Source organism: Podarcis liolepis (assembly GCF_965112155.1).
Source record: "Podarcis liolepis genome assembly, chromosome: 9".
In the NCBI taxonomy this organism is placed as follows: Eukaryota; Metazoa; Chordata; class Lepidosauria; order Squamata; family Lacertidae; genus Podarcis; species Podarcis liolepis.
In genome coordinates this window covers 987,114-1,012,207 of record NC_139564.1, presented here as the reverse complement: position 1 = coordinate 1,012,207, position 25,094 = coordinate 987,114, and the positions used below count along the sequence as shown (strand labels likewise).

The 25,094-nt window shown below is 51.7% G+C and overlaps 1 protein-coding gene across 2 annotated transcripts in view; it reads right to left on the bottom strand.

Annotated features, from left to right (window-relative positions):
• Positions 1–25,094, bottom strand: part of SFXN5 (sideroflexin 5) — a 92,053-nt gene that overhangs the window by 24,397 nt on the left and 42,562 nt on the right. For both annotated transcript variants that reach the window (XM_083458996.1, XM_083458997.1), the window contains 7 exons: positions 25,032–25,085; positions 21,139–21,195; positions 20,293–20,358; positions 17,796–17,886; positions 14,513–14,628; positions 9,725–9,810; positions 1,518–1,635 (listed from right to left, as the gene is read on the bottom strand). In XM_083458996.1, the coding sequence (XP_083315122.1) occupies positions 1,518–1,635; positions 9,725–9,810; positions 14,513–14,628; positions 17,796–17,886; positions 20,293–20,358; positions 21,139–21,195; positions 25,032–25,085 (588 nt within the window). The remainder of the gene's footprint in view (positions 1–1,517; positions 1,636–9,724; positions 9,811–14,512; positions 14,629–17,795; positions 17,887–20,292; positions 20,359–21,138; positions 21,196–25,031; positions 25,086–25,094) is intronic.

Below are 25,094 nucleotides of genomic sequence, written 5' to 3'. Positions count from 1 at the left end.
CTAGGTGGCCTCGCCAACCAGCATGGACCCTTCCATGGAACATTCTTCTCTCAAGATGGCCCTCACTGCTGCAGCCGGTGCGACTGCCCCCCCCCCCCGGCAGGACAGTGGAGGGGGGGCTGCAATGGACCACTTGGATTACCAGGTAGGAGGAGTGACCAGAAACGAACCCATTCACTACCAGAGAAGTAACCCAAGAAGGACTTGCAAAGGGAGGTGGGAGAGAGCAGCCCTGGCATCCCTCCTGCGGAGATCTTGGTGTGGATGGGGGAAGAGTTGGGGTTGGAGGACACACGCCCTGTGGGGAGCAGCTTTGGGGCCCTTTTTCCTTCCCCAATGCCTTTCTGGATACTTTCTTCTTCCCAGCATGCCCAACACCCAGCCTCAGCTTGTGTCTGCTGTGCATTGGGGGCTGGCTCCCCCGGTGGTGAGGAAGGGCCTGCGCCACACTTCAGGGACAGCCAAGGAGACACCCTCTGCCCGTGTTTTTCTGCAAGGCTCCCTCCCACAGCCTCTCCCACATTCAGTCTGCACCTTGCAAACAGAGGAAATCCTCAACATCATCCTCAGCATTCCCACATCACTTACTGGGTCTTCCAAGGGTTTCGCGCACGTCCTTCCGGTAACCCTCTAAAACCCAACGGTCAACTAACATGATGCTCCTGGTTAAAAGAGGGCAGGGGGTCTCCCTAAATAATGGTGTTTAGGAGAAGCCTGTCTCAAAGCTGTTGTTGGGGTGGCAGGCACCCCTTCTGTGCCTCCCTCCTTCTGCTTGTTTTGATCACCTATAAGCAAAGTTTGAGTCTGGGATGGGACCCACGAGGCACCCACATCACACAGGTACAGAGAGGCAGTGGAACCGTGGCAGGAGAGGAAGAGAGAGCGAGAGTTGCTTGCCACACCTTAGGCACCCAACAGTCCAAGGCCACCAACCTTCTAAGGCCCGTGGGCACATTTGGATTTTTGGGTGGGAGCCAATGGTGCCCCCCACTCTGGTCATTTCTCTCCCCCTTGCCCCAAATCACCCCTACACACAGAGGGACAGAAAGTGCACACACACACACACACACACACACACACACACACACACCAAGCTGGATTTTCCAAAAGATCTGGGAAAATGTCAGATCCAGCAGTATTAATCTGAACTTTGAAAAGCACAAAGAGCTGAAAGGGGAAGAGGGAAAGGAGTGTCCTCCTTCAGCTCTTTGTGTTTGTCAAGAGAGGAAAAAGATAGCCGCCCCCAGCAACTTATGGCCAAGGGGGCAGGGAGTGGGGGCACTCAGAGGTTTCCTGGGTGCAGGGAAAACCTCAAGGTCCCACGGCTGCTGTGCTGTCAACCCCTGAAACAGACCCTTGGCAGAGGGCAATGGATCCAGGACACAAAATAATCAGAAAGCACAAGGTCCCCCAGAGCACATGCAGAGTGCCTCCACAGAGCACAGGTCCTTCCACCCCAGCCTGCTCCCTTCCACCCATCCGTCCATCGCGAGGAGGGAGGCGGTTGTGACACTGACCTCAGACATCTGCGGGAAGAGGCTGATGGCCAGGGGCAGCGCCAGGCCAAAGGCAGCAAGGCACACAAGGCTCTGGACAGGGAGGGCCATCCGGGGCCGCGACCGCAGGAGAGCCGTTCTGCAAGAAGGAGGGCTGTTGTCATGAGACCAGCAAGCACAGCAGGGAGACCCCTCCTCGCCCCCCCCAACCACCACCGCCTCCGCTGCATCGACTCAGCAACACCTGCCTGCAAAGTGGGATCGACGTAGCTGCACAGAATCTCAGGTATACATTGCGAGGGCTTGTTGGTGCGGAGAGAGGCATGGACTGAACATGAGGGTGCCGGGAGAGCCTTGCGGCTGCAGGTGGGTGGGGCCAAAGGTGGGGTCCAACACCCTGTTCTCAAGCTGGCCAGCCAGGTGACCCCCAAGCCCACACCTGATGCCCTCGTGGCTGGAGGCCACTGGCAGGCTTTCTTCCCACTGCGTGTCTCCCGGGACTCTGCGCACCTTTCTCCCCACAATTCCTCCTCCCCAGCTCCCTGGGCCACTGAAGGGCATGTCAGCTGGCCCCACGGCCATGCGGAGCTGTAGTCAGATGCAGGTCAGCAAGAAAGGAAGCAGATCTCCGCTGTCAGTGAAGTTAACTCTTGATTCAAGAAACCAAACAGACAACTCAGCCTAGTGGTCTCAGCATGCTTTCCAGCAGGTCTTGCCCCTAGGGAGCAGTTGCTGGGACTGAAGGTCCCTGTCTTCCACCCTCTCTAGGGCTCCTCCTCTCCTGGATGTCTCCCAAGCGTCTCAAACTGTGCCTGCGCACCTCTGGTCTCTGTTCTGCTCTTCTCATTACCCTGTGAGTTCTTGGAGACCAGAGATGGGAGCTTGTCGCAGCCGGAGAGAGAGACTCCTTGGATTCTACAGCAGTCTCTGGACTCTGCTCCTCTGCTTCAGCCTCGGCGTCTGAACCGCTCCCTGTCACGGGCTCTTCCTTCTCACTAAACCCTGTTGCCCCTTCAGCATCCAGCACCTCCTCCTTATCTTCTCCCTCTGACCTCTCCTCTGTTTCCCACCACCAGTCCCCTGGCTCTGAGTGAGGAGATTTCACCCCTCCCATATCCAAGAATCTCCTGATGAGTCTGGTGATTTTCCAGAGAGCGGTGTTCTGCTCTCTACTTACAGTGGTGCCTCGCAAGACGAAAAGAATCCGTTCTGAGAGTCTCTTCGTCTAGCGGTTTTTTCGTCTTGCGAAGCAAGCCCATTGACGGATTAGCGCTATTAGCGGCTTTTAGCGGCTTATCGGGTCAGCTGATAAGCGGTTTAGCGGCTTAGAAAAGGGGGGGGAACCCGCAGGAACTCGCAAGACATTTTCGTCTTGCGAAGCAAGCCCATAGGAAATTCGTTTTGCGAAGCACCTCCAAAATGGAAAACTCTTTCGTCTAGCAAGTTTTCCGTCTTGCGAGGCACTCGTCTTGCGGGGCACCACTGTATTCTGCTCCAGCACCACATCAAAGAGTCAGTCAGTCAGTATTGGAGAGAGAGAGAGAGAGACTGAGTGTTAGAGATCGTGTGTAAAGATAAGGTTGCTGCTAAGAGCAGCTGCAGACACTCAGTGCAGTTCAGCATTCATTTATGCTTAGACCTATTTAGCTCTGTATATAGTTGTGTATTATAGTTGTAGTTATAGAATAAAGAAGATATTCTACAGAGCTGCTCTCCGAGTCGTTTATGCTCTGCTGTACTCTGCTATATTCTGCTGTGCGACGACTGCCTTCTTGTTGGAGTGAATCCGGTGCTCACAACTCTAAGCTGTGAGTCCACAGCACTTTGACCTGTTCCTGTGCAGAAGGTGGTCTCTGGAAGTGCTACCCAGCTCGCCTAGCCCAGTCGGGGTTGAAGTGGATGAGTCCAGTTAGTGGCACTGGCTCAAGGGCGATGCTGACACTGAGTTGTCTTCCTCCGGGAGTTCCCATGGGTGTTCCCCGGCTGGTGCGCCTTCCACCACTCCTCTTTGCCCAGCCAGTCTGTGACAGCATGTGGGGCTGGGCAGGCAGAGTGGCACCTGCCGAAGAGATCCCTGTGACAGCGTCTCTGCTTTGCAGCCCAACCTGCCATCTCCTGGTGGCTAGCTAAACCCAACTTGCATCCACAGTTTGCCTGTGCTTTGAAAAGAGAATCAATGTGGCTGTGTGAATGGCACCAAGCGGGCTGGAGTCAACCCCTCTGTTCCTGTTGCACATCTAGAATTTGCCCATCCCCTGGCCCTCCCTGTTCGTTAAGTTAGGTAAGGTACGTCCCCCCGCCCCCAATCTATAGACCAGCTTTTCTCCAGGGAGCTCAAAATTGCGTACATGGTTCTCCTCCTCCCCATTTAACCCCCACAACAACCTTGAACCTGACAAAGCCCCAGCTGTTGGGTCTTGCCGGTGCCCTTGTCATGGATGACCTTGGCCTTCATAGTTTTGTGAGGTTATATGAGGAGGAGGCTGGTCAGGCTGAGAGGCAGCGACTGGTCCAAGGTCGTGCTTCATGGCCGAGGGAGGGTTTGAACCTTCCAAGTCTCTTCCGGGTCCTAGTCTAACACTCTAGCCACTAGGCACACGGGCTCTATGATAGGGTCAAGCATTGCTAAGAAGACCAGATCCCCAAGCAGCACCAGAGACAGCTGTGGATCTGGGCCTCCACAATGCGCCAGAGCTGGTGCTTAAAGAACCTAAGGAGAGCTAGCAGGATCAGGCCAGCAGCCCCTCTAGGCCAGCATCCTCTTCCCACAGTGGCTGTGGGAAATCTGCAGCCAGGATTTGAACACAAGAGCCCTCTCCCCACCTGTGGTTTCCAGCAACTGATAATCAGAAGCATGGCGGCCTCCGACTGTGGAAGCAGAGCATGGCCACTGTGGCTGGTAGCCATCGATGGCCCTCTCCTCCAGGAATTTGTCTATTCCTCTTCTGAAGCCACCACTGCTTCCTGCGGCAGCGAGTTCCATAGTTCATGTGCTGTGCAAAGCAGGACTTCCTTGGGCTCAAAGCCTGAAGAAGCACTTTCCATGTGCTCAAAGCATGCTCTGGTGCTGAGAAACTGGCCCGTGCCACCTCGCTGGGAGCCATGGCAGCGCCCGCTCCTCGCTCAGCCCCCTCCTGCCCCCCCTCCAGAGGCTGCACCCTTCTAATTACGGCCCTGCTGGGCTTCTCATAATCACCGCCAGGGAACGAAACCAATTTAGAGTGTTCGCTGGCTGCGGCTCCCAGGTGCGACTTCCGCCATGGGTGTTTTTAAACTCAGACCAGTTCAAATTACAATGGCTATAGCCTCCTAATTAAGAGGAGTTGTGGCCTGATTTAAAGAAAAAGCCTTAATTAACACATGAAGTGCAATGTCTTAATTGGGAACTCAGATCCTACCATTTGTAAAGTTCAGCCTAAATGACTCACAATTAACCGCCAGGGCCGCCCGCTCCCGGCCCTCAGATCTCGGCTCTCCCGGCTGCAGCAAGCCCCAAACGGCCGCCCCAGAGGGGAACTGGAGCAAGGCTGCGTCCTTCGGGGGAACAGCCTCCCCACACTTGTTGCCTCTGGGATGGGGCCGCTGCCTTGTTAGCAGAGGCACCCCCAGTGAATTGGATGCTTTAAGAGTTAGGAAAAGTCCGGCAGCTTGGATGCAGAGCACAGATCTGGGTGCCACCATTTCTCTGGTGGAAATACAGGAGAAGTTGCAGAACTGCAAAGGCAGTAGCATCCAGGATGGCAAATGGACGAGATCAGCCTCCTTTGAGACTCTGCCTAGATCTGGTAGTGGAGGAGGAGGAGGAGGAGATCCCAGTGTGGCCACCTTGCCCCCAAGGTTTGCCCAACATCTCTGTTTCCCCTTTTTGCTTTTTTGAGCCTGTGGGCATATCTGAGACTTTGAAAAGTGTTGTGGGCACTGCCACAAATAAGGCTGCCATAGGGAAGCAGCAAGCTACAACGTGACAAGAAGTCAGAAGTCAGATCCAGTTAAAAAACACAACAACTGGTCCTCTTGAATGTGCACGGTTTTTTTATGGGATCCCCAAAGACTACCACTAAAGTTAAAGTTTTCATTGGTCACTAGGGTCAGTAAAAATAACAGAGTTTGGCACACACATAGCTCACCCCATGGCACAACCACATGGATCCTTAAAGATCCCGATTGTGGCAATGGATTCCCCTGAAAACTGTAATCAAATCACAGGCCCCCTCTGTGTTCACAGAGGCACACTGTGATTTGTTGTTTTAAAACCCACAAAGATCCATGAGGATCTTTCAAGCCATGACAGTGCTGGCAGACTTTGACCATGCATAAAACAGGAACCAGTGTGGAGCTTCTACTCGGTGATGGTTCCTGGGTGGGGGTATCATGCAGATTCAAGAGGGAGTATTCATGGGGGAGAGGGATGCTCTGCTCTGCCATCACAGCGAGAGGCAACAATGCTTCCGAGTACCTGGAAAAGGATCCTGCCTGTGGGATTTCCCATAGGGACCCCTGGTTGGCCCCTGTGAGAAGAGGACGCTGGAATGGATGGGCCCCTGGCCTGATCCAGAAGGCTATCCTTAGATTCTTAGTTTTCCTAAACTCCATCAATGGGTAGAAAAAAAGAGATGCAACGTCTGGTTGTAAGAACAAAGCAGCAGTGTAAATAATGCTCTCCTTTTTTTTTTTGTAAATTCACATGGTTATGGTGGTCATATGTGCACCATTGTTTGGGGAATATATGATGTAGCACTGGTGGGAAACTGGATTTAAATCTCCCTTTTTCCTTGGCTGATTTTAACTGCCTCAGATTAACTCAACCCACCCGTCCAGAAACCCTTTGCTGGTGCCTGCGCTGCGCTGGGCCCCTGTTTTCTTGCAAGTGCTCCCAGCGGCTAGTGATTCCCACTCTGATCCTCAGCACCGCTGCCTCGAAGGCTTGCTCCTGCCACGCTTTGGCCCTTGCTGCAGGTCCTGGCAAGACCTAAGACTGTTGTCGGTGGCAAGCGAGTCTAAAATCGGAATGCCTCCTAGTCTCTCCTTCCTCTATGATGACACACATACAAAAAGTTATGCAGACAGTACACCTGCTCCACAGACACAGCGCGTCACAGATATTGCAAATACACCTTCATTCAACTTTCAGCACGTCGCCAATTGTGGTTCACATTTTGCATAATGTGGCAGCTGGCTGCCGGCGTTTTCAGGGGGCTCTGCAAAGTCTTCCATATGGAAGTTGCTCTCGGAACTCCGAAGGAGTTATCGGGTTTCGTGCTCCAGAATGGCGCTTGCCTCCGAGAAGGTGTGAGATGCTAAACTAAATATGACAGGAGCTAACCGAAGGCTCCCAAACTGACAGATTCGGGGCGGGGCGGGAAAGTGTCATGTTTATATTAAACAGAGCTGCCACCGATGCCTCGATTCAGGGAAGCTGGCAAAGGGGCAGGGTGGGCGAGAGGGCACAGGGCACCAGGTGGACCTTCCCCACAGACCGCTGGCTGGAGAGCCGGCAAAGACCTGTGTGGACAGAAGCAGCTGCTGCAGGGCTGGACTCACAGAATTACTGTGGTGGAAGAGACCCAAGGAGCCATCTAGCTAAAACCGACTGCAGTGCAGGAATCACAGGCTGCCAGCAAGGAGCACCGGAAGTTATCCAGAACACAGAAACGGCACAGGGGTCTAAACCCCCTGGCATCAGGAAGAAGTTGGGGTACACACACAAACCCCAAACCGCACAGGACTCCTTGGGATTAAATTCCTGAGAGGGGGGCAAGAGAGCTTTTGAGCCCACATTCCCTTCTGGACAACCTTGGGGATGGGGCCGTGCCAGTGGTGGGCAGGACGAGAGGCAAAAGTGGGAGGAGCAATGAATTAGGCTTCACCTGCGAAGAGTCAGGTAAGCTTCTATCCTCCATCCTGAGGCCCAAGCAGTGTTCAGGGACACATTCCAGCCAGGCAGAAACACTTGGGGGTGGCATGGGGAAGGATGTGGCCGGGGGAGAGTGCTGAGGGCCAGACAGAGGGGATGGCAGTCCGGATTTGGCCCTCAGGCCTGAGGTTCCCCACCAGAAACTCCTTTTGAGATGGAGGACTGCAGCTAGTGAAGAAGCACAGACTTCTTCAGGATGGAAAAGCTTCATCTTTACTTGCAGTGGAACAGATTCCCTTGGAAGGAAGAGGGCTCTCCTTCCTTGGAGGTTTTCAAAGGGTGGTTGGGTGGCCAGGGATTCTTCAGTTGTAATCCCTGCCTTGCAGGGGGTTGGACTGGATGACCCTCGGGGTCCCTCTCCACTCTCCTATTCTTTGATCTTGGGACCATCCACAGGGAGATCCATGAGGCCGATTTCCCTGTCCTGGACCTGGCCTCCCCACACGTGATGTGGTGGCTTCCTCAAATAGGAGCCTCCTGATTTCTACGCAAGCGTCAACGGACGGGGCTTGCGGGGAAGGTTGTGGCCTTGCAGCTTGAGCATCGCCAGGCGCAGTCCTTGCGCCAAGCAGGCAGCTCGAAATAGACGTTGCCTGGCTGGGCTGGGAGCTTCCCTGGAGTGTCCGAGCCGCAGGAGAGAAGCCCGCCAGTGGGAACAACATGCAGCAGCCTGGAGAACAAGGAACAGCGTCTCCGGGAGCTGAAATGCGCAGCGGGAGGGAAAGAGGAGGAGGGACGCCAAGAAGCCTGGGAGAGACGGAGGAGGCCATGGGCGCCTCCAGATGGAGAGAGGTAAAGGGAGGGGGCCTGGAAGGAGGGAGGGGCTGCTGGGTCCAAGCAGAGACCCCACCACCTTCACCACTGCAAGGATCACCAGGATCTGTGCTGATCTTAAATCCAGGAAGGAAGATCACAGCAGCCCCCAAGAGCTGAGAAATGGGAGCTGCTCCAGTTTCTGGAAACCCCAGGAGGCCAGAGTTGCTCTTGTGCTCTTGTCCTGCTTGCAGGTTTCCCACTGGGGCAACTGGTCAGCCACTGGGAGAACAGGATCCTGGACTAGACGGACCGCTGGCCTGGTCAAGCAGGAGCTGTGCCTCACAGCAGATTCTCCAAAGTTGTTTGTAAGAGTCTGGTTGATTTTCCTTGCATTTTCTTAGGAATGTTCTCTATTATTTATATAACACACTTTGGGGTTGTTGTTTTTTGCAGGGGGTGGGGATTAGGCATAAATTTTGTTAAATAACCAATAAAGCAAAATGTGCTTCTTTTTCAGGACAAATCCTGGGACGCCGGGTCTCAGCCCCTGTGCGCGTGAAGAGTGCCTCTGGGCATTGTCAAGAGCGCACTTCTCTCTCACTCCAGGTTAACCACATCTGGAACGTGGGGCGGCAACTTCCAGCTCATCCATTAGGTGTGGCTTCTGCACGGGCTGACTCCTTCCTTCAGAAGCCATCTCCTGGCTCTCTGCCCATTTCAGATTTCAATCAGTCAGCTAATTAAGGAGGTTTAATTAATACTTGCTTCAAAATGATGGAACTATTTGTAATGATAATTTACTTTCAAAACGCGTCACCTTCCGCACTGCCTGTCAAGGAATAGCGCAGGGGATCTTGGGCCTTCCGTGGCTGGCTGGCACAGGCTTGCCGGAGCAAGACGTGGTTGGGGAAAGGGGGGCCCAGAAAGACCCCACTCCAGGCAGAAAGACCCTGGGAAAAGAAGGGCTGGGGCTGGTGGGGCAGTTTCTGGAGGGCAGCAGGCTGGGAAAGGCTGCTGCAGCACCTAAAAGCTGCCGTGGTTCTGGGTTCACTCCCCTTCCCAGTCATTCCCTCTCAGGAGGCCCTGATCCAAGCCTCAACAGCAGGCGGCAGGGAGCTTTGATGTCCCTCGGTAGCTGGCTGAGTCTCCATCCTTGGAGGTTCTCAAAAGGTTGGGTGGCCATCTGTTGGGGCTGTCAAACTGTGATTCCTGCATTGCACGGGGGGGGTTGGACTAGATGATCCTGAGGGGTCCCTTCCACCTCTACAATTCAATGATCAAAATACTCAATGGGCTGCTCTGTGGCAGTCTCTGGGAAGGGCTCTGTGGGGCAGTGGCTGCTGCCATCCCGGGGAAAGTTAGGAAAGTGGCAATTCCTGTACTGCAGGGGTTGGACTAGATGTCCCTTGGGGGTCCCTTCACATGGTTCTAGAGTGCCCTTTGCTCTTAGGGGCAATGCCACCACTCCTCTGATCCCAGCCATGTAGGGGAGGGCAGTTCCTTCCCTCCTTCCTTTCTGAGCATCGCCCCTCGCCCACCCCAGACGGCCGCCACTTACTTTTCCAGTAGAGACATGATCATGGGCGGTAGAACCAGTATAGGCATTGGCAGGACCACTCTGGTCAGGGCCGTCTCTAGCAGTGCCTGCGGGGGGGGGGGGGGAAAGGGGACCAGAAGAAAGAGAAAGAGTCACTTCGAGCACAGACTGAAGTAGAATGATAACTGTCAGGGCTGCCGCCCAGTCCCAGCTCACATAGGACCAAGTCAGCCAGCGTTCAGTTTCAAAGAGTCTTTATTGGATTACAGGTTCCATTTCCAAACTGCAACGTGCAGCCCTACTTCTTCTAGGTCAGAACGACGAAGACCCGTCTGAGTCTCCGCCTCTAGCGCACCAGCTTAATACCCTAGCCTTGCTCCACCTCCTGCGCCTTTCCTTCCGTCTCTGGGTCCTCCTGCCCCCCTGGGTCTCTCCCTTCCTACTCTCTTCTGACGCGGACCCCCCTGACCCTTCCGCCTCCTTGCGGCGGGCTTTGGGACCCGGTTCACTCTCTGGGCTGCTGACTGCGCCAGCTTCCATTACATTTGAACTTGGCGCGCGCGCCCAACTCTCCACTTTCCTCTTGATCGTTTCATTGCTCCCCGAGGTGGGCGTGACTACTCCTGACTCATGCCCTCCCTCCTTCTGAAAGTCTCCGGAGCCCGATATCTGGTCCCCTTTCTCCCCGCTGCTCCCGGCTGGGAACGTGGGTCCCGATCTCCAACTGCTGCTTTCTGATCCCTCTCTGGACCCTTCTTCCTGGGGTGTCCCCCTGCTCTCCCCCCTTGCTCTGGCTGCTGGCGCTCCCTTCTGGGAATCCTCGGACTCGCTAGACAGGCTCGGTGATCTCGGGTCGTCATCCCCACTCATCCTTCCTTCGTATTCCTCCCCCTCGCTCTCTGTCTCCTCCCTTCTCTGCGTCTCTGCTCCTGAACCCCTGACAATAACAATGAAATATTATTTATATCCTGCCCTCCCCAGCCGAAGCCGGGCTCAGAGCGGCTAAGAACAGTAAAATAATACAGCATAATAATACAGACACTCATCACACACAATTCTGTATGCAATTCTACAGAACTTCCCAAAGACAAAACAGAAGAACAAGACATTTATATTCCACCAAATGTCTGTTTCTTTAAATAGAGTCTTTACATCATACATACAATACTAAAATCATGTTTTTTGGCTTTGGGCAAGAGACACGCTGCCTGTTTGACTTCACCCCAGGAGGCGAACTCCATTGTCTCTCGAGATAGACAGATGCCAACAACAATATTTTGTGGCACCTGTAACAGAGCCAGTTCTGCCACCTGTGTGAGCACTTGAGCATCGAACATGCTCAGGCTGCAACCCAAACTCCGTAGAGCCTTCGCCCCGAAGCTTCTCAAGCTGCTACCCTTTCTGGGGGCTTGGCGTGTGTTTTATTGCTCCAGGGGCCAGGGCTGCTCATAACGGCCACCCTCAGCTCTGGTGGCAGCTCAGTCCTGGTCTCACGCTACAGAAACAGAAGGCTGGGTGAGTGAGGGGGACAGAGCATCCTATCCCGCTTCCACCCGGGTCCACAGCAGGATTCCCCTCCTGCCCCCTCCTTGCCAAAGGTCAAGAAAGGCAGGGCTGAGCAAAAGTGAAACCCACTATGGTGCCTGGCGAGCAGATGGCTTCAGGCAGAACCAGCGAGTGAGCAGCAAACTCCGCATCACACGCAGCAAAGCCCAGCGCTTATAAAAATAAAAAGCCGCCTTGGGAGGCTGCAGTTTGGGGCAGCAGGAGGCCTGCGTGGCAGTCATGTGACTTCCTCAAACAAGGCTAATTGAAAGAGATTGCGTGGATTCTCCTCGGACAGGTGTCAGTCGTCTGCTCAGGCAAAAGGGGCCAGAAGAGGATTATTTCGGGCTCGGACCCTCACCCAGCACAATGGCAAATATAATAATAATAATAATAATAATAATAATAATAATAATAATAATTTATATGCCACCCATCTAACTGATTATTCAGATGAGTGGCATAGTGGTACCTCTGGATGCGAACGGGATAAATTCCAGAGCCCCATTCGCATCCTGAAGTGAACGTTAAGATGCAACTGCATGTCTGCGCATGTGCGGGTCGCGTTTCGCTGCATCTGCGAATGCACGTGATATCATTTTGAGCATCTGCGCATGCGGTGAAACCCAGAAGTAATGCACTCCGTTACTTCCGGATCGCCATGGAGCGCAACCTGAAAATATTTAAGCTGAAGCGTATTCATCCCGAGGTATGACTGTATATTATTATTATTATTATTATTATTATTATTATTATTATTATTATTACCCTTGGCAAAGTCAGTCCAAAGCGCCTGTGCTTCCCGTGGGTTTTCTCAAGCACAAGCTGAGGATGCAGAAGCGCCAAGGAAAAGAAGACAGGGAAAGTCCCAGCGCAGCTGTGCGCAGATGGCGGAGTTCAGGAGGCTCCTAAGGAAACCAGCCAGGTGTTGGAGGCAGCCTGGAAACAGCTGGCGCATCTTTCCAGAGGCGGTTGCTAATGAATTCCAGGAAGGCGGGGGTTAAAAAGTCCTGCAGTTTCCTCCCACTCACTTTTTTAAAAATTAAAAAATGAAAAATAAAGCTGTGTGTTTTCTCTGCCAACCTGGAGCTGTAGTTGAGGCTCTCCTGTTCTTCCTGGGCAACTACAGAGGGGAGCAAAAGGGGCACCTGGAAGCACTGAGAGCGGCTGCTCTGCCTCTCCGGAGACCCCGAGACGAGTTCCCTCTTCCTAAGCGCAGAGACAAGAGCGCTTTGCTCCTCCGTCGCTGCTCTGGCTGCACAGGCCCACCAGAGGGGGCTGCGGGGGCAACTGCGCATGGCTCAGAAAAGACTCTCTTCTTTCTCTCTGGCTAGAATGCATTGGGGGGGGATGCAAAAGGAAAGCTCCCGCATGCTGCCCTTTCGACCTGCCGCCTGACATCCTTTGCAGGCAGGGGGAGCCTCACGTGTAAAGGCTGGCCAGGTCCGCCGGACAACAACAAAGCATGGAGCCTTGGCCTGTGGAACTCCCTGCCACAAGAGATTCAGCTGGCACCTTCCTTGCAGACTTTTAAACGCCAGCTGAAAACTTTCCCATTCTGCTGGGCCTATGCAGGTCATGAATACACCCTTCCCCAGAAGATAACTGGTGTCTGGTTTTAGGTTTTTTATGGCTTTTATTGTATGGCTTTCTGCCCTACTATATTTTTTTAAAATTTTTTTTATTAAGTTTTCAAAGTTTACACACCCACACAGACATTACACAACACAAACATACAAACACAAATACAAACACATATAATTTCAAATCCCTAATTTCTTAACCACTTTCCTGGACTTCCCCACACCTCCCCCTCCTGCATTCCCACTTCTATAGTTTACTCAGCAAGTTCTTATTCCCTCTTTTACCTTATTAATATTTTACTTATTACTTCTTAGTTAACCAAATTTGACTTACAGCCCTCAATTTGAACCAAAATACCCATCCTTAACATACTTTTCTAAGGACGACCCCATTCCCTTTCCACAGATTTCCCGATTTTTATATTATTTACAAAACAAAGTAACAAAAGACAGCATATATTTAATCACCCTTTGGATTCCCAAACTCTCGCCCCCCCCCCTTTTCCGGCCTCGATCCTCAACAAATGTCCATCAAACAATCAACTCTCAGCCCAGATCTCTCACGTCCGACTTTCTGCCCTACTATAAATCACTTTTATATTTATTTATTTATTTAAGTAAGTAAGTAAGTAAGTAAACCACCCTCCATCTCAGTTCACAACATAAAAATACAAGGAACACCCACCCACCCCAAAATACATAATCAAAACAAGGGGGGGGAAGCAAACCAATAACCCACCTCTCTCCCACTATGAAATAGTGGTATAGAAATATTTTTTAATAAATAAATAGAAACCTCCAGCTGCTCGCAGGCCCCTTCCCTGGGAGCGACAGGACCTGCTGTTGTTCCCTCGCTCTCAGAGGGAATTGTACAAGGCGGCAGGTGGGCAAGGAACATGGCTGCCTGGAGAACGGGGTGTGTGGACACGTGTGTGTGTGTGGATTCAAATAAATAAAAATAAAACCTGGTGATCGGAAGATTTGCGTGCTAAACACTCCCAGGCAGAGAGGCTGGGTGATTTTCGGATCCTTCTAAAAGCGTGTGTGGAGAGAGAAACAGTTTTAAGAAGGGAAGAGGCAGCGATTGAGCCCTTGGACCACTGCGTAGTAAGTCAACGTCTAGCTCTGTTATTTCCACTGGATCAGAGTCCTCCTGGGCCATGGATGCGCAGGAGTCTTTTAACGGACTGAATAGACTGAACAGAGTGGTAGATTTCGAGCTATTGGGGGGGGGGGAAGCATGACTGTGTGTGCATGTACGTGAACGTAATAGCATTTAGCATATTTTTAAGTTGCTGTTTTGTAAATGCTGTTTTATAGATTATGTTTTATTGATTTGTTAATTATACATAATATGATCTATGCTGTACCTGTGATGCTCTATTATGATATTGTCATTTATTGTTTTGTAAGCCGTGTTGGGATTTGTCTGACTGGAAAGTGGCACAGAAATGTGATCAATCCATCAATCAATCAATCATGGGCCTGCAGGACTGCGGATTCTGAAGTGGGGTCCTGGTGTGGCTTGCCAGGATCAGATCAAGTGAGTCTGCTTTGGAATCTGCATTCTGTGGATTCCTCCTCCTCCTCCATCCTTCTTGGCCTACCCCACCCCTTCCAGTGCATGAATCCATGGGCCAAAGCAATCCTGATTCACCCACGGGAATCCCACGGCACCTACATGTTTGGCAGCAATTCTGGAAGACCCGACCCTGTTCCCATCGCTGTCCAGGACGTCGATCCCCTCCTCCAGCTCCGTGTGTCTCATCAGGACCACGTTGCAAATATTGGCACTGGCTGCAAGGGGAAGAAAAGGAGAGCGCAAGCGGCGGTCAGGATCAGGCCGTGCCATGAAGGGAACTCTATTCAAAGAAACGAAACAGCTCTGAGCACAGCAACTCTTCCCAGTACACCTTGCCCTGATGTTTTTTTTTGTTTTTTTTTAAAGATATTTATTAAAAGTTTAGTGATTATAGAAAAAAGAAGAAAGAAACAATAAAAAGTTCACAATACATCAAAAGTAAAAAGAAGAAACAAACAAAAAATACAGCAAAACAACAAGAAAAGCAAAAATGTTTAAAAAACACATCCAATATCTCTATATCTCTACCTTTCATTTACTCGTATCATTGTCCTCCTCACACCTCCCTTTTTTGTATTCTTGTTCAATTAGCTATTTCAGCAAATCCTTTCCATCTTTCTTAATTTTTGTTCTATAATTTATCTTAACACAATCTAACCTTAAATTTCCACTTTGACCCATTAACAATCTATCTTTACTTAATTCTTTATAACATTTCTACTAAAGCCATATCACTTCATTCCAGCATCCTTCTAACATTCATTAATTTTATAATATTTCTGTAAAGAAACTTTAAATTTTTTTCCAATCTTCTTCCACCGACTAGACCTTGTCCTGATGAGGCTGACAGGAGGAGGAGGAGACTTAAGGAGCCTTCTCCTCCCCAAGCAATCGGAGACTCTGACGCCTTGCCGGTCTTTGCTCCACCCTCTTCATACCGGGTTCTGGGAGACCAGGGTGGAGGAGAGCTAGTTGCACAGGAGGAGACCCCCCTGGCTTTTCAGCAGCCTGCCTCCACTCTGCCTCTTGACCCTTCTCTGCTTCTGCCTCTTATTCTGGGCTGCTCTCTGCCACAGCCTCTTCCCACTCACTACCTGCATTTAGGAGCCCCAAAATCTTAGAATAATAATAATAATGTTTTAAAAAAATTATTTACCGTATTTTTTGCTCTATAAGATTCACTTTTTCCCTCCTAAAAAGTAAGTGTGTGCATCTGATGGAGCGAATGCAGGCTGTGCAGCTATCCCAGAAGCCAGAACAGCAAGAGGGATTTCTGCTTTCACTGCACAGCGATCCCTCTTGCTGTTCTGGCTTCTGAGATTCAGAATATTTTTTTTCTTGTTTTCCTCCTCCAAAAACAAGGTGCGTCTTGTGGTCTGGTGCGACTTATAGAGCGAAAAATACAGGTATACCCCCCCCCCAGCTGAAGCCAGGCTCAGAGTAGCTAACAACAGTAAAATAATACAGCCTTCTAAAATCAATTCATTATAGAGCCATACATTGTAGGGTTGGAAGGGCCCCCCAAGGGTAATCCAGTCCAACCTCCTGCAACACATGAATCTTAGTTGGAGAATTAGCTCTTAGCATCAGTCGGTTCTTCCGACTAAACGTTAGGGAGAACTTTCTGACAGCGGACCAGACCAGTCCCTCCAACTACCTCTTGCCTTGGCCTGCTTCCGCCTAGCCCAGGCTGATCGGCAGGCATTTCAGGCAAATCTTCAAAGCCTATCTTTTCATAATGGAAAGTTTAATTAACTGGTTTGCCCGGGATTCTGATGCAAGAGATTCGGGCCCCCAGAATAACAAAGCGGCAATTAGCAGGAAGATGGCCAGAGTCCTGGCACACAATTAAGCATGTCAGTACACAAATAAAAGAAGCAGAGAACTAATGAAGGGCTGAGCAAATTAATTGCCGGCCCTCAATCAATTCTGACTCCAGTTTAAGCTCCTTCTCTTAACACCTTGGCATAATAATAGAACAACCTGACAGAGATCCCCCCTCGCTCCTTGCCCTGGCGGCTGGGCCCAGTGGGCTTAGTCCACAATCTGAGGCATTTTCTTGTTCTTGATGAACGGCTCAAAAGGGGCACATCTGATCAAAAAATTCCTGCAACACAAGGAAGGTCGTTCCTCCTTTCCTTCTTCCTCCTCCTCCTGCTCGAAGTGCCATGCACAGAGAAAAAAGAGGCCACCTTTCCCCATCCATCCCCCCAGGTGCAAAGGGGTCCAGAGACACACCTGGTTCAGGTAAGCATCCCTCTCCCCCTGCCTGCCTCCTGCATACAATTATGGATTCCTCACCAGCACCCCCGTACCCCAACAGTCTGGGACATCCTGAGTTGCAACAAGGATGACTCTTTCTTATGTAAGCACATGCTAAAGAGCCCAGCTGCAGGTGGAGCAGGGCTCAAGGGGACCTACCTGGCGTTCAGCACCCTATTTTCCACAGGGGAGAACCAGATGCCCCAGCAGGAAGAGCCCATAAGTTGGGCCTGAGCCCCACAGCCACAACTCCCTCCCACTGGCTGGCACTTAGAGGAAGGCTGCCTGCGACACAGCACAGCACAGCCTCATCCACCGTGAATCGGTCCAATTCCCTTTCAAAGCCACCCAAGTCAATTTGTTTTCCTTGCCATCAGGGCAGGCGGGCAGCAGAGGCATGGAAAAGCTCAAAAAAAAAAGCAAAAAAAAAGCTCTTATTTTGCTATATTCATTTTTGTTAATTTGAGTGAGCCCTTTCCTATGGAGCTAGGAGTTCTGGCTCTTCCATCTTCTTAAGTCGACCAGAGGTAAATTAAGCCCCGACAGCAAGATGAAGCCAGATTTTGCTTTTCCCTCTGAAAACGTGTAGAATTTGCACCTTTATGTATAAATCAGCATATGCAAATTTGTACTCTGGGCCAAATAATTGGGTGCACTCTTCCCACCTTGGATAAATTCTATGCTTCCAGGTGCCATAAGAAAGCTGCAGAGATAGCGCCGGATAGTGCGCACCCTGGAAATGATCTCTTTCAGCTTCTGCCTTCTGGAAGAAGGTCCAGGGTTCTAAAGACTAGGACTAGCCGCCTGAAAAACAGTTTCTATCCAAATGCGATTTTGGTTTTAAACACAGTGTAAGGTAGTTTCTATGGAAGTATATTGTATTTAAAAATGGGGTATCAGAGTTTTTAGGGGGCTAACCAGGTTGGGATAGCAGGCCTGTTGGTTTTTTAATGTCTTATGCAGTTTTTTTCAATTTCGTTGTTCTGTATGGGACAATGACAATAAAGATTATCGTATCGTATCGTAAATGGGACTTTGGGGGCAGCCCATCCAAGCGCACCGTGGAAGCCCATTTTCTCTCCGGAAGCAGAGAAAGAGGGGAAAGTATGCACCCCCTTACCTACAGCGGGGAATGGCACAAATCTCTGGATCAGGAGCCGGGTGGCCGGAGTAAACTGATTAGCTCTCTGGATCAGAACGTTAAGGCCCACCTGCAGGAGAAGGAAAGGAGGGCAAAGAAGCCTTGAGGAGAGCCGGGGGGGGGGGGCAGAGCAGCCACAGCCCAACCCCACAGGCCACCACCATCGGTAATATTCACAGACTGCTTAATATGCAAAATCCCTAAGCAGTTTACATAAAACACAATAAGGTCACTGAAAAGGGGGGGGGGGCAATGTACATACAACATTTAAAACCAAAAATACTAAGAAAAGCCATCATTAAAATAGTCAATAAAATAGCAATAGATAGCAAAACAAGCCCAGCAACTGCTGCTGGGGTAAGTTTGATCACAACCAGAGGTTTTACGTTTTGTGACCCTGCCAGCTCCTAACACGGAATCATTTTAATCGGTCATTCTAATCAATCAATGAACAACCTCCTCTGGGTGATCTGCACAGTTCAAACGACATGCAGTTAAAACAATCTAATGTTAAGACATCTAATATGTTTCAAAAAGCAATCTGTATGTTGTCAGGGGCTGAAATCCAGCCTCCCAGATCCTCGACTTGGGAGCAAGATTCAAGGAATGGAAATTATTTTACAAAAGTTTCTTGCGTTATCTGTGTGTGTTTATTCTCCCAGGCCAGAACCAGGAAAGTAGGGGGTGCCTACAAGGGTCTCCTCCTGCACAGGGGACTTTGAGGTGCTGGGGGGGGGGAGAGGGAGGATTTAGGGCTTGAGGAGAGACCATTGTTTTGAGGTTCGCGTCACAAAGGTGTAGAGGCCAGACCAAGGCCCTTGGGGCTGAAAGGACTGGCCCCCGGAGGCCACCCCACCCCAGGCGGGAGGGCTCCTTCCTAAGTGGCCGCAGGAGGGCCGAGGGCGGTGGGTGGCCTCCTTCTTCATCTCAACCTGATTATGGGCTATCGCAGCAAATTCGCAGGCTGTCAAGGCAGCCCCTGTGCGCTGCTGCTCCTCCTCCTCCTCGCAAACAATTATCAAGGCGAAGGAGCAGGCATTAGGGAAAGCCACAGGGGTGCCCTCACCTAGACAGGAGGGTGAAAAATGGTGTCGCTGTGGGGGTGTAATGGCCGGGGGTGGAGAGAGAAGGGGGCAGCAGACGAAGGGCAGCAGAAAAGGAGCCTAGAAGAGAACCTGGCAGTGAATTAACAGGGGCAGGGAAGTGGGGTGAGGAAGCAGGCAGTGGCACAGACTGCCACCCCCCCAGCCCTCCATGGGGCCCTTGGGTGCGGAGTTTGGGGCCACCTAGAAAAGCAGGAAAGAGGGGGAGGCTTTTGCAAGAGGTGTTCCGACTGCCTTCTCATTCCCTGAATCCACGCCAACCCTGACCTCTGTATTTGAAGACTCAGAAACGTGGCCTGCTAGGCTCTGAAGGAGAATTGCCAGAGGCCACAGGAAGCAGAGACACCTTTCCAGGGACAGGGGCTAGGATTAAGAGATGGGGCTTCCCCCATGCACCTGGCAGAGGTGGCGGAAGGAAGTGCCTGTCCTGTGGGCCAGATACAGTTCCCCATTCCTGCCCTACAGATTTGGCATATGGGCTACAGCAGCTTTTGCCAAACAGGTGCTCCTATGCGTCCCAGATGTAGTCCAAAACATCTGGAGGGCACCAGCTTGGGGAAGGCTGTGCTACAGAATCCTCACCTCCCTATGCAGCTGACTCACAAGCCCCCTATGCATGGATCTTGGACGCTTCTTGACTTTTCTAAACTGCTTATTGTTGTGAATGACGTTTGCAGCTGCCGCTCTTGACTTCTGTGCAAGAACCATGACCTGGAAACCCTTCTCGGAGCTGCTCTTTGGCCTTCCAGGCCCTCTTCTGACACCAGTGGCCCCCTGCATTCTGTCTGCCGCCCAGGGCAGGCTGTGCACTTGCGGGGAGGGGGGGAGGAGAGACCTGGTTTTAATTAATACAAGATCTTTTGCAGACCACTGGGAAGTGGGGAATGGTGCTTGTTTTCAGGTCATCTAGTCCTAATGGGATCACCCTAGGAGGTGATTTGCTGCTAATTGACATCAGAGTGCATTTAATGAGGCCTAAGGCCTCCGAATCTGGGGAAGAAAGAAGCAGGCCATTCTCTCTCTCTTCCAGCCCCCAACATCTTCCTTTTTTGAACAAAAGGTGTGGCATAAACACCTGTTTGAGGAACAGAATCACATACCCTGTTCTCCAGGGCAAGACTCTTCTCACCCATTGAGAGCTGGCAGTGCAAAGGAACTGAATAAGGACTAGCCCTGGCAATGGGGAGGCCTTGGCAAGCGACCAAGGCACAGCCACGGCTGGCAGTGCCTCCTGCGAGGCGCCAGGTGCAAAGGCACAGTGCGCCAGCCGGCAGAGGAGGCCATCCAGAGGGGCTGGGCCCAGAGCTAGGTCTTTGCCCAGGTGCCCAGCAGTCAGGGCACACCGACAGAGAGAAGACGAAAGGGTTACCCACTGCGATCGAGACAGCACTTATGACAGCTCCCAAGTAGCCCTGGATGAACTTGGAGGTTGGAGAAGGCTGCAGGAAGAAGAACAAAGACAAAGTGTCAGCCAGACCATGCCACCTCAAGCCCAGCTCACAGGGGCTGCAAATTAATAATAATAATAATAATTTTTTATTTATACCCCGCCCTTCCTGGTTCAAAAACCGGGCTCAGGGCGGCTAACAACTGTGTTTTACTTAATTGTAAAAGCAGCATAAAATACATGAATAACAATAAAATTCAAACAAGAGGAAGAAGGTGGTGTCCTCCAGGCATGCTCTGGGCATGGCTGTGTGTGTGCAGATTAAGGGGTGAGATGGGACTGTGCCAGTGCCAAGGGGAGTGCCCCTCTGCACTGGTGCCCCTGGAAACATGGGGAACTTGTGCCCCACCTGTTCCGACCTGTGCGCACGCTGCAGAAGCACCAAGGAAGGGTCCTGATAAGAGCACAAAAACCACTGGGGCCCACAAACAGGACAAGAGGAAATGAACAGAACTGAAAGATATAACAAGGCAATACATTGCAGGTCTCAGGGATGGCGTAAGTGGCTGGGCTCTGCCCTTGCGCCATCCCTGAGCTGTTTCATCCAATCCACGGCAACTGAGCCTACTGTCAATCACGACAGCCCAGGGCAGCAGAATCTCCTTGGGAAGATCTCTGGGAGCTGATGCTCTGATCCAGGAGCCTTTGGCTGGCTGTAGACCCCCTGCCAGGGGGATCAGGTGGGGGCCAGAGGCGCAGGCCAAGCGCTTTCCAGGGGAGAAACTTACATCAGCTTCCTTGAAAATGGCGCACACGTAAAACGACCGCTCACCTTTGTCGCATTTCGGTTTGCATAGTTGACACAGGCATTGTGGCTCTGATTCAACCACTAAAGGACAAAACAGAAAGAAACAGGAACAAACAGCTGGTTAAAAGAGAGAAGGAACGAGAGAGAGGGCGGGTGGGCAGGCAACAGCAGCACAATTGCTGAAAAGAAGGAGTTATAGCAAGCATGCAGGAAGGCAGCATTTCCAATTATGGCTACCGCTGGGAAGGGAAGTTTTTGTTATCAAATCCAGACAATGGTGTTATGTATCCGCGAAAGAACAAGCCCTGCAGAGAGGGGCACCTTTGGCAGATACAGCACTCCCTCCCTTGTTCTCTCGCATGCACGCACACACACCCAAAGCGCACACTCTGGAACCTCTCTTGCTAACTTGGACCCCGTGAGCCCAGAGCTCCTCCAGCCCAGGGGCAGCAGTCTTTCCCAACTGAGTTCCTGTGCTGGGAAAATGGGGGGGGGGGGCTGCTGCATGGCCACAGAGTAGCTTCGCTCCGGAGGTCTGTTCTTAACCTGAAACTGTTCTTAACCTCAAGCACCACTTTAGCTAATGGGGCCTCCTCCTGCTGCCGCGCCACTAGAGCCCGATTTCTGTTCTCATCCTGAAGCAAAGTTCTTAACCTGAAGCACTATTTCTGGGTTAGCAGAGTCTGTAACCTGAAGCGTATGTAGCCTGAAGTGTATGTAACGCAAGGTACCACTGTACACAGATTTGCCCACTGTGGCTGTCGGGGGCTCCAATAAAGCCCCCTGCCCTCACATTCACCTGAAGAGGAACCCCTGCCATCTCAGAAGCTGCCTTCTCCCCCAGAGTCGGACCAGGGTCTCATCCAGCTCAGCACGATCTACTCCCTCACTGGCACACAGGAATCCCCGCCTGATACATCTTTTTTTTCTGGACAGGGACAGTCTGGCCACTGCAGTTCATGCGCCTATAAACTCACAACCGACGGCACAATGCGCATGATGTGTGGCTGCCCTCACGCTTGGCCCAGAAGGTGTGTCCAGTGCAGAACTCAGCAGGCTGCAGTGCTAAACACCCATTTCGCCATGACTGGAGAAGCTGCACTGGTGGCCAGTTTGATACAGGACCACGTTTAAGATGGTATTGAGGACATATAAGCCCCCAAACCACAAAGGGCCTGGATACCTGGCTGACCCCCTTCCCCCCCTGAGCCTTCAGAGGAGACACAGAGGATTGCGGTCTAATGATTTCTCAGAAGGGAGCCTCCATTGCTATGAGCTTCAAAATGACACCTGACGGCCCCTTTCTTCCTTTACTGGACTTTTAAGAAGTTCTCAAACTGGGCTGGTAAGTTCTTGCCTCCCCCAGATTTCACTGATTCAGGTGGTGCTGCTGTATTTGTGGTTTTTGACCTTGCTTGGTATCTTCTTCTGCCCTTCTTTTGCAGACTGCACTGCTTTTTGGTATTAAGTGTTATGTAGAAGTATCTGGAATAAATAAATAAATGGACAAGGCAGGCCTTCCCTCACCCCTGACATCCAGGAAAGATGTGCCGGTGGGTGTGTTTTGGGGTGGGGGGTGTCCCTGAGCAGCCCAGCTTCTGCCGGTGCCAAGGCCTCAGGGGCTCCCCTCCACCCCCTGCGGAGCTGCTCTGGGTGGCGCTTACCTCCGTCGGGGCCCTGACATGACCTGGGCTGCAACCTGCACCCTAAAAACTGGCTCTGCACTGCTCTCTCTCTCTCTGTTCCTCTCCACTTGCTGGGCAGAACCTGGGAAATGAGGCTGAGAGGAGAGAAGAGGGGGAGAAACAGAGAGGAGTCAGAGAGGAGGGAGGAAGAGGATGGGGAGAAAACTGGAGGGGGAGGAAGAGGAAGGGCAATGACAGCAAAAGTGAAAAGGATGGCGGGGAAAACTTTACAGAGTGGGGGCAGAACAAGAAGCTGTCCAAAGAGGAGGCCCTCACTGCAGAGGCCCCATTTCCTCCAGACTTCCTGCGAAAAGTTCAAAGGTACGCGTGATGCTCCTTTTGCTAACTTTACTTGACTCTCAATGCCACGCGCAGCAACATCCAAGGCCAGGCACTCTCTGCACCAAAGGTACTCCGGATTCTGCATCCGTTTGTCTGATTTCCTCGGCTCCTGGCTCTTCATACAGAGAGGAAAAGGTCTTAAGACTTTCCCCACCTGACCAGGCACTGCCCACACACTCCCAAGCCCATCTCCACCAACATGAGGACTAGGAACTTGCTGGTTGAAAGGAAAGGGAAGATCACCAGGACACTCGATCCAGTGCAAGGAAACACAGCGCTTCATGCTTACTACCTGCTATCCACAGGTGTCTGGAATGCAGACCTGCTTGGACCCTTTGAGGGTGTTGGGACACAGACAGGTAGGTGTGCTAAGAAAGATCTTTTGCATTGAGAATCCAATGTTTTTTATTTCTCCCAAGGAACAACCTCCAGAGTTCCCAAGGCATCCCAAGAGATTTCCTGCCCCCATCAAGATGCTCACCCTTCCTTCGTGGTCCTCACGTCTTTAGGCAGAAATGTAATTTATGCTGAGGGCTCTCCCATCTTGCATGCCATAACTATAGAGAAATCTGGCACTAAGGGCAGGATCTGTGGTAAAAGGCCTAGACCATTCACGAGAGCAAACACCAGGGGAAGGCAGGGAATAACCTTTGAGCAGCCTTGGTCAACCTCCCTGCTCTTTTGGACTCGGGTTCTCTGCACTGCAGGCATGGGTCCATTTTGGCTGCATCGAAGGGGCTGACCTTTCCCTGGAGAGCGACCCATGGCTTCCTTCCTGTGTGCTATGCAGCTCACCCCCTGGGCAACCGTTCTGTAGCTGGTGCCCCTAGAAATCGTTCAGAATTCAAAATGTTCCAGTTATAACTGCTGCTAAGATTATAATAGCTAAAGAGTTTGTTCCACTGCCGATTCCCTGCCCCAAGCAAGGCTTCCTCTCAGAGATGAACAGCAGAGAAAGCAAGCCCTGGAGGCAGAAGGAACAGGCTCCAAACTGAAAGGCACCAGACAGAGGTTGTGTTAGCAGAGGAACAAACAGGAGCCCACTCTCACAGAATCACAGAACTGTACAGCTGGAAGGGAACCCGGGGGTCCTCTAGTCCACCCCTGCAATGCAGGGATTTCAGCTAAAGCATCTCTGACAAATGACCACCCAGCCACTGCTTCAAAGCCTCCAAGGAAGAAGAGTCCACCCCCTTTGAGGTCAGCCATTCTGTGGTCAAGTGGCTCTCACCATGAGAAAATTCTTCCTAATGTTTCGTCGGAATCTCCTTTCTTGGAACTTGAAGCCATGGGTTCGAGTCCTACCCTTCGGAGCAGGAGAAAGCAAGCTTGCTCCATCTTCCAGGGGACAGCCCTTGAGATATTTGAAGACGCCGTCATATCTCCTCTGGGTCTCCTCTTCTCCAGGCTAAACATACCCAACTCAACTGTACAGAATCATAGACTAGTAGGGCTCCCTAGCCTTCCTTTGCAGCTGCAGGCTGTGCTGCCCCACAACCGACCTCACGTGTGAGAGCAGGGGAGCAATGCTTCTGAATACCAGTCGCTAGAAGCAGCCAGGAGGGGAAGATGCCCTTGCGCCTGGGTCCTGCTTGTGGTTTCCTTTAATGGGCATCTTGTGGGCACTGTGAGAACAGGAGGGTGGACGAGACGGGCCATTGGTGTGATCCAGCAGGGCTCTCCTTATTTTCTCCCTGAAAGAGAGCCCACTGCCGAAGGGGCCGTTCCCCCATCACCCCACACAGAAGACGACGGCCTCCCTCCAGCCTCCCCATCCCACAAGCCAAAAGGAAGCTCAAAGCCGGGATTCTGCTTGTGTTTTCGGCTGCGGCAAAGAACAGAAGCGAGGCTTTTCAAGCACAGGGATGACAGGCAGCAAGTCGTCATTACCTGCCAGAAGACGGTGGATGCCAGCGTCTGATTTGGCAGCAGGAGACCGACAACCTGCAAGAG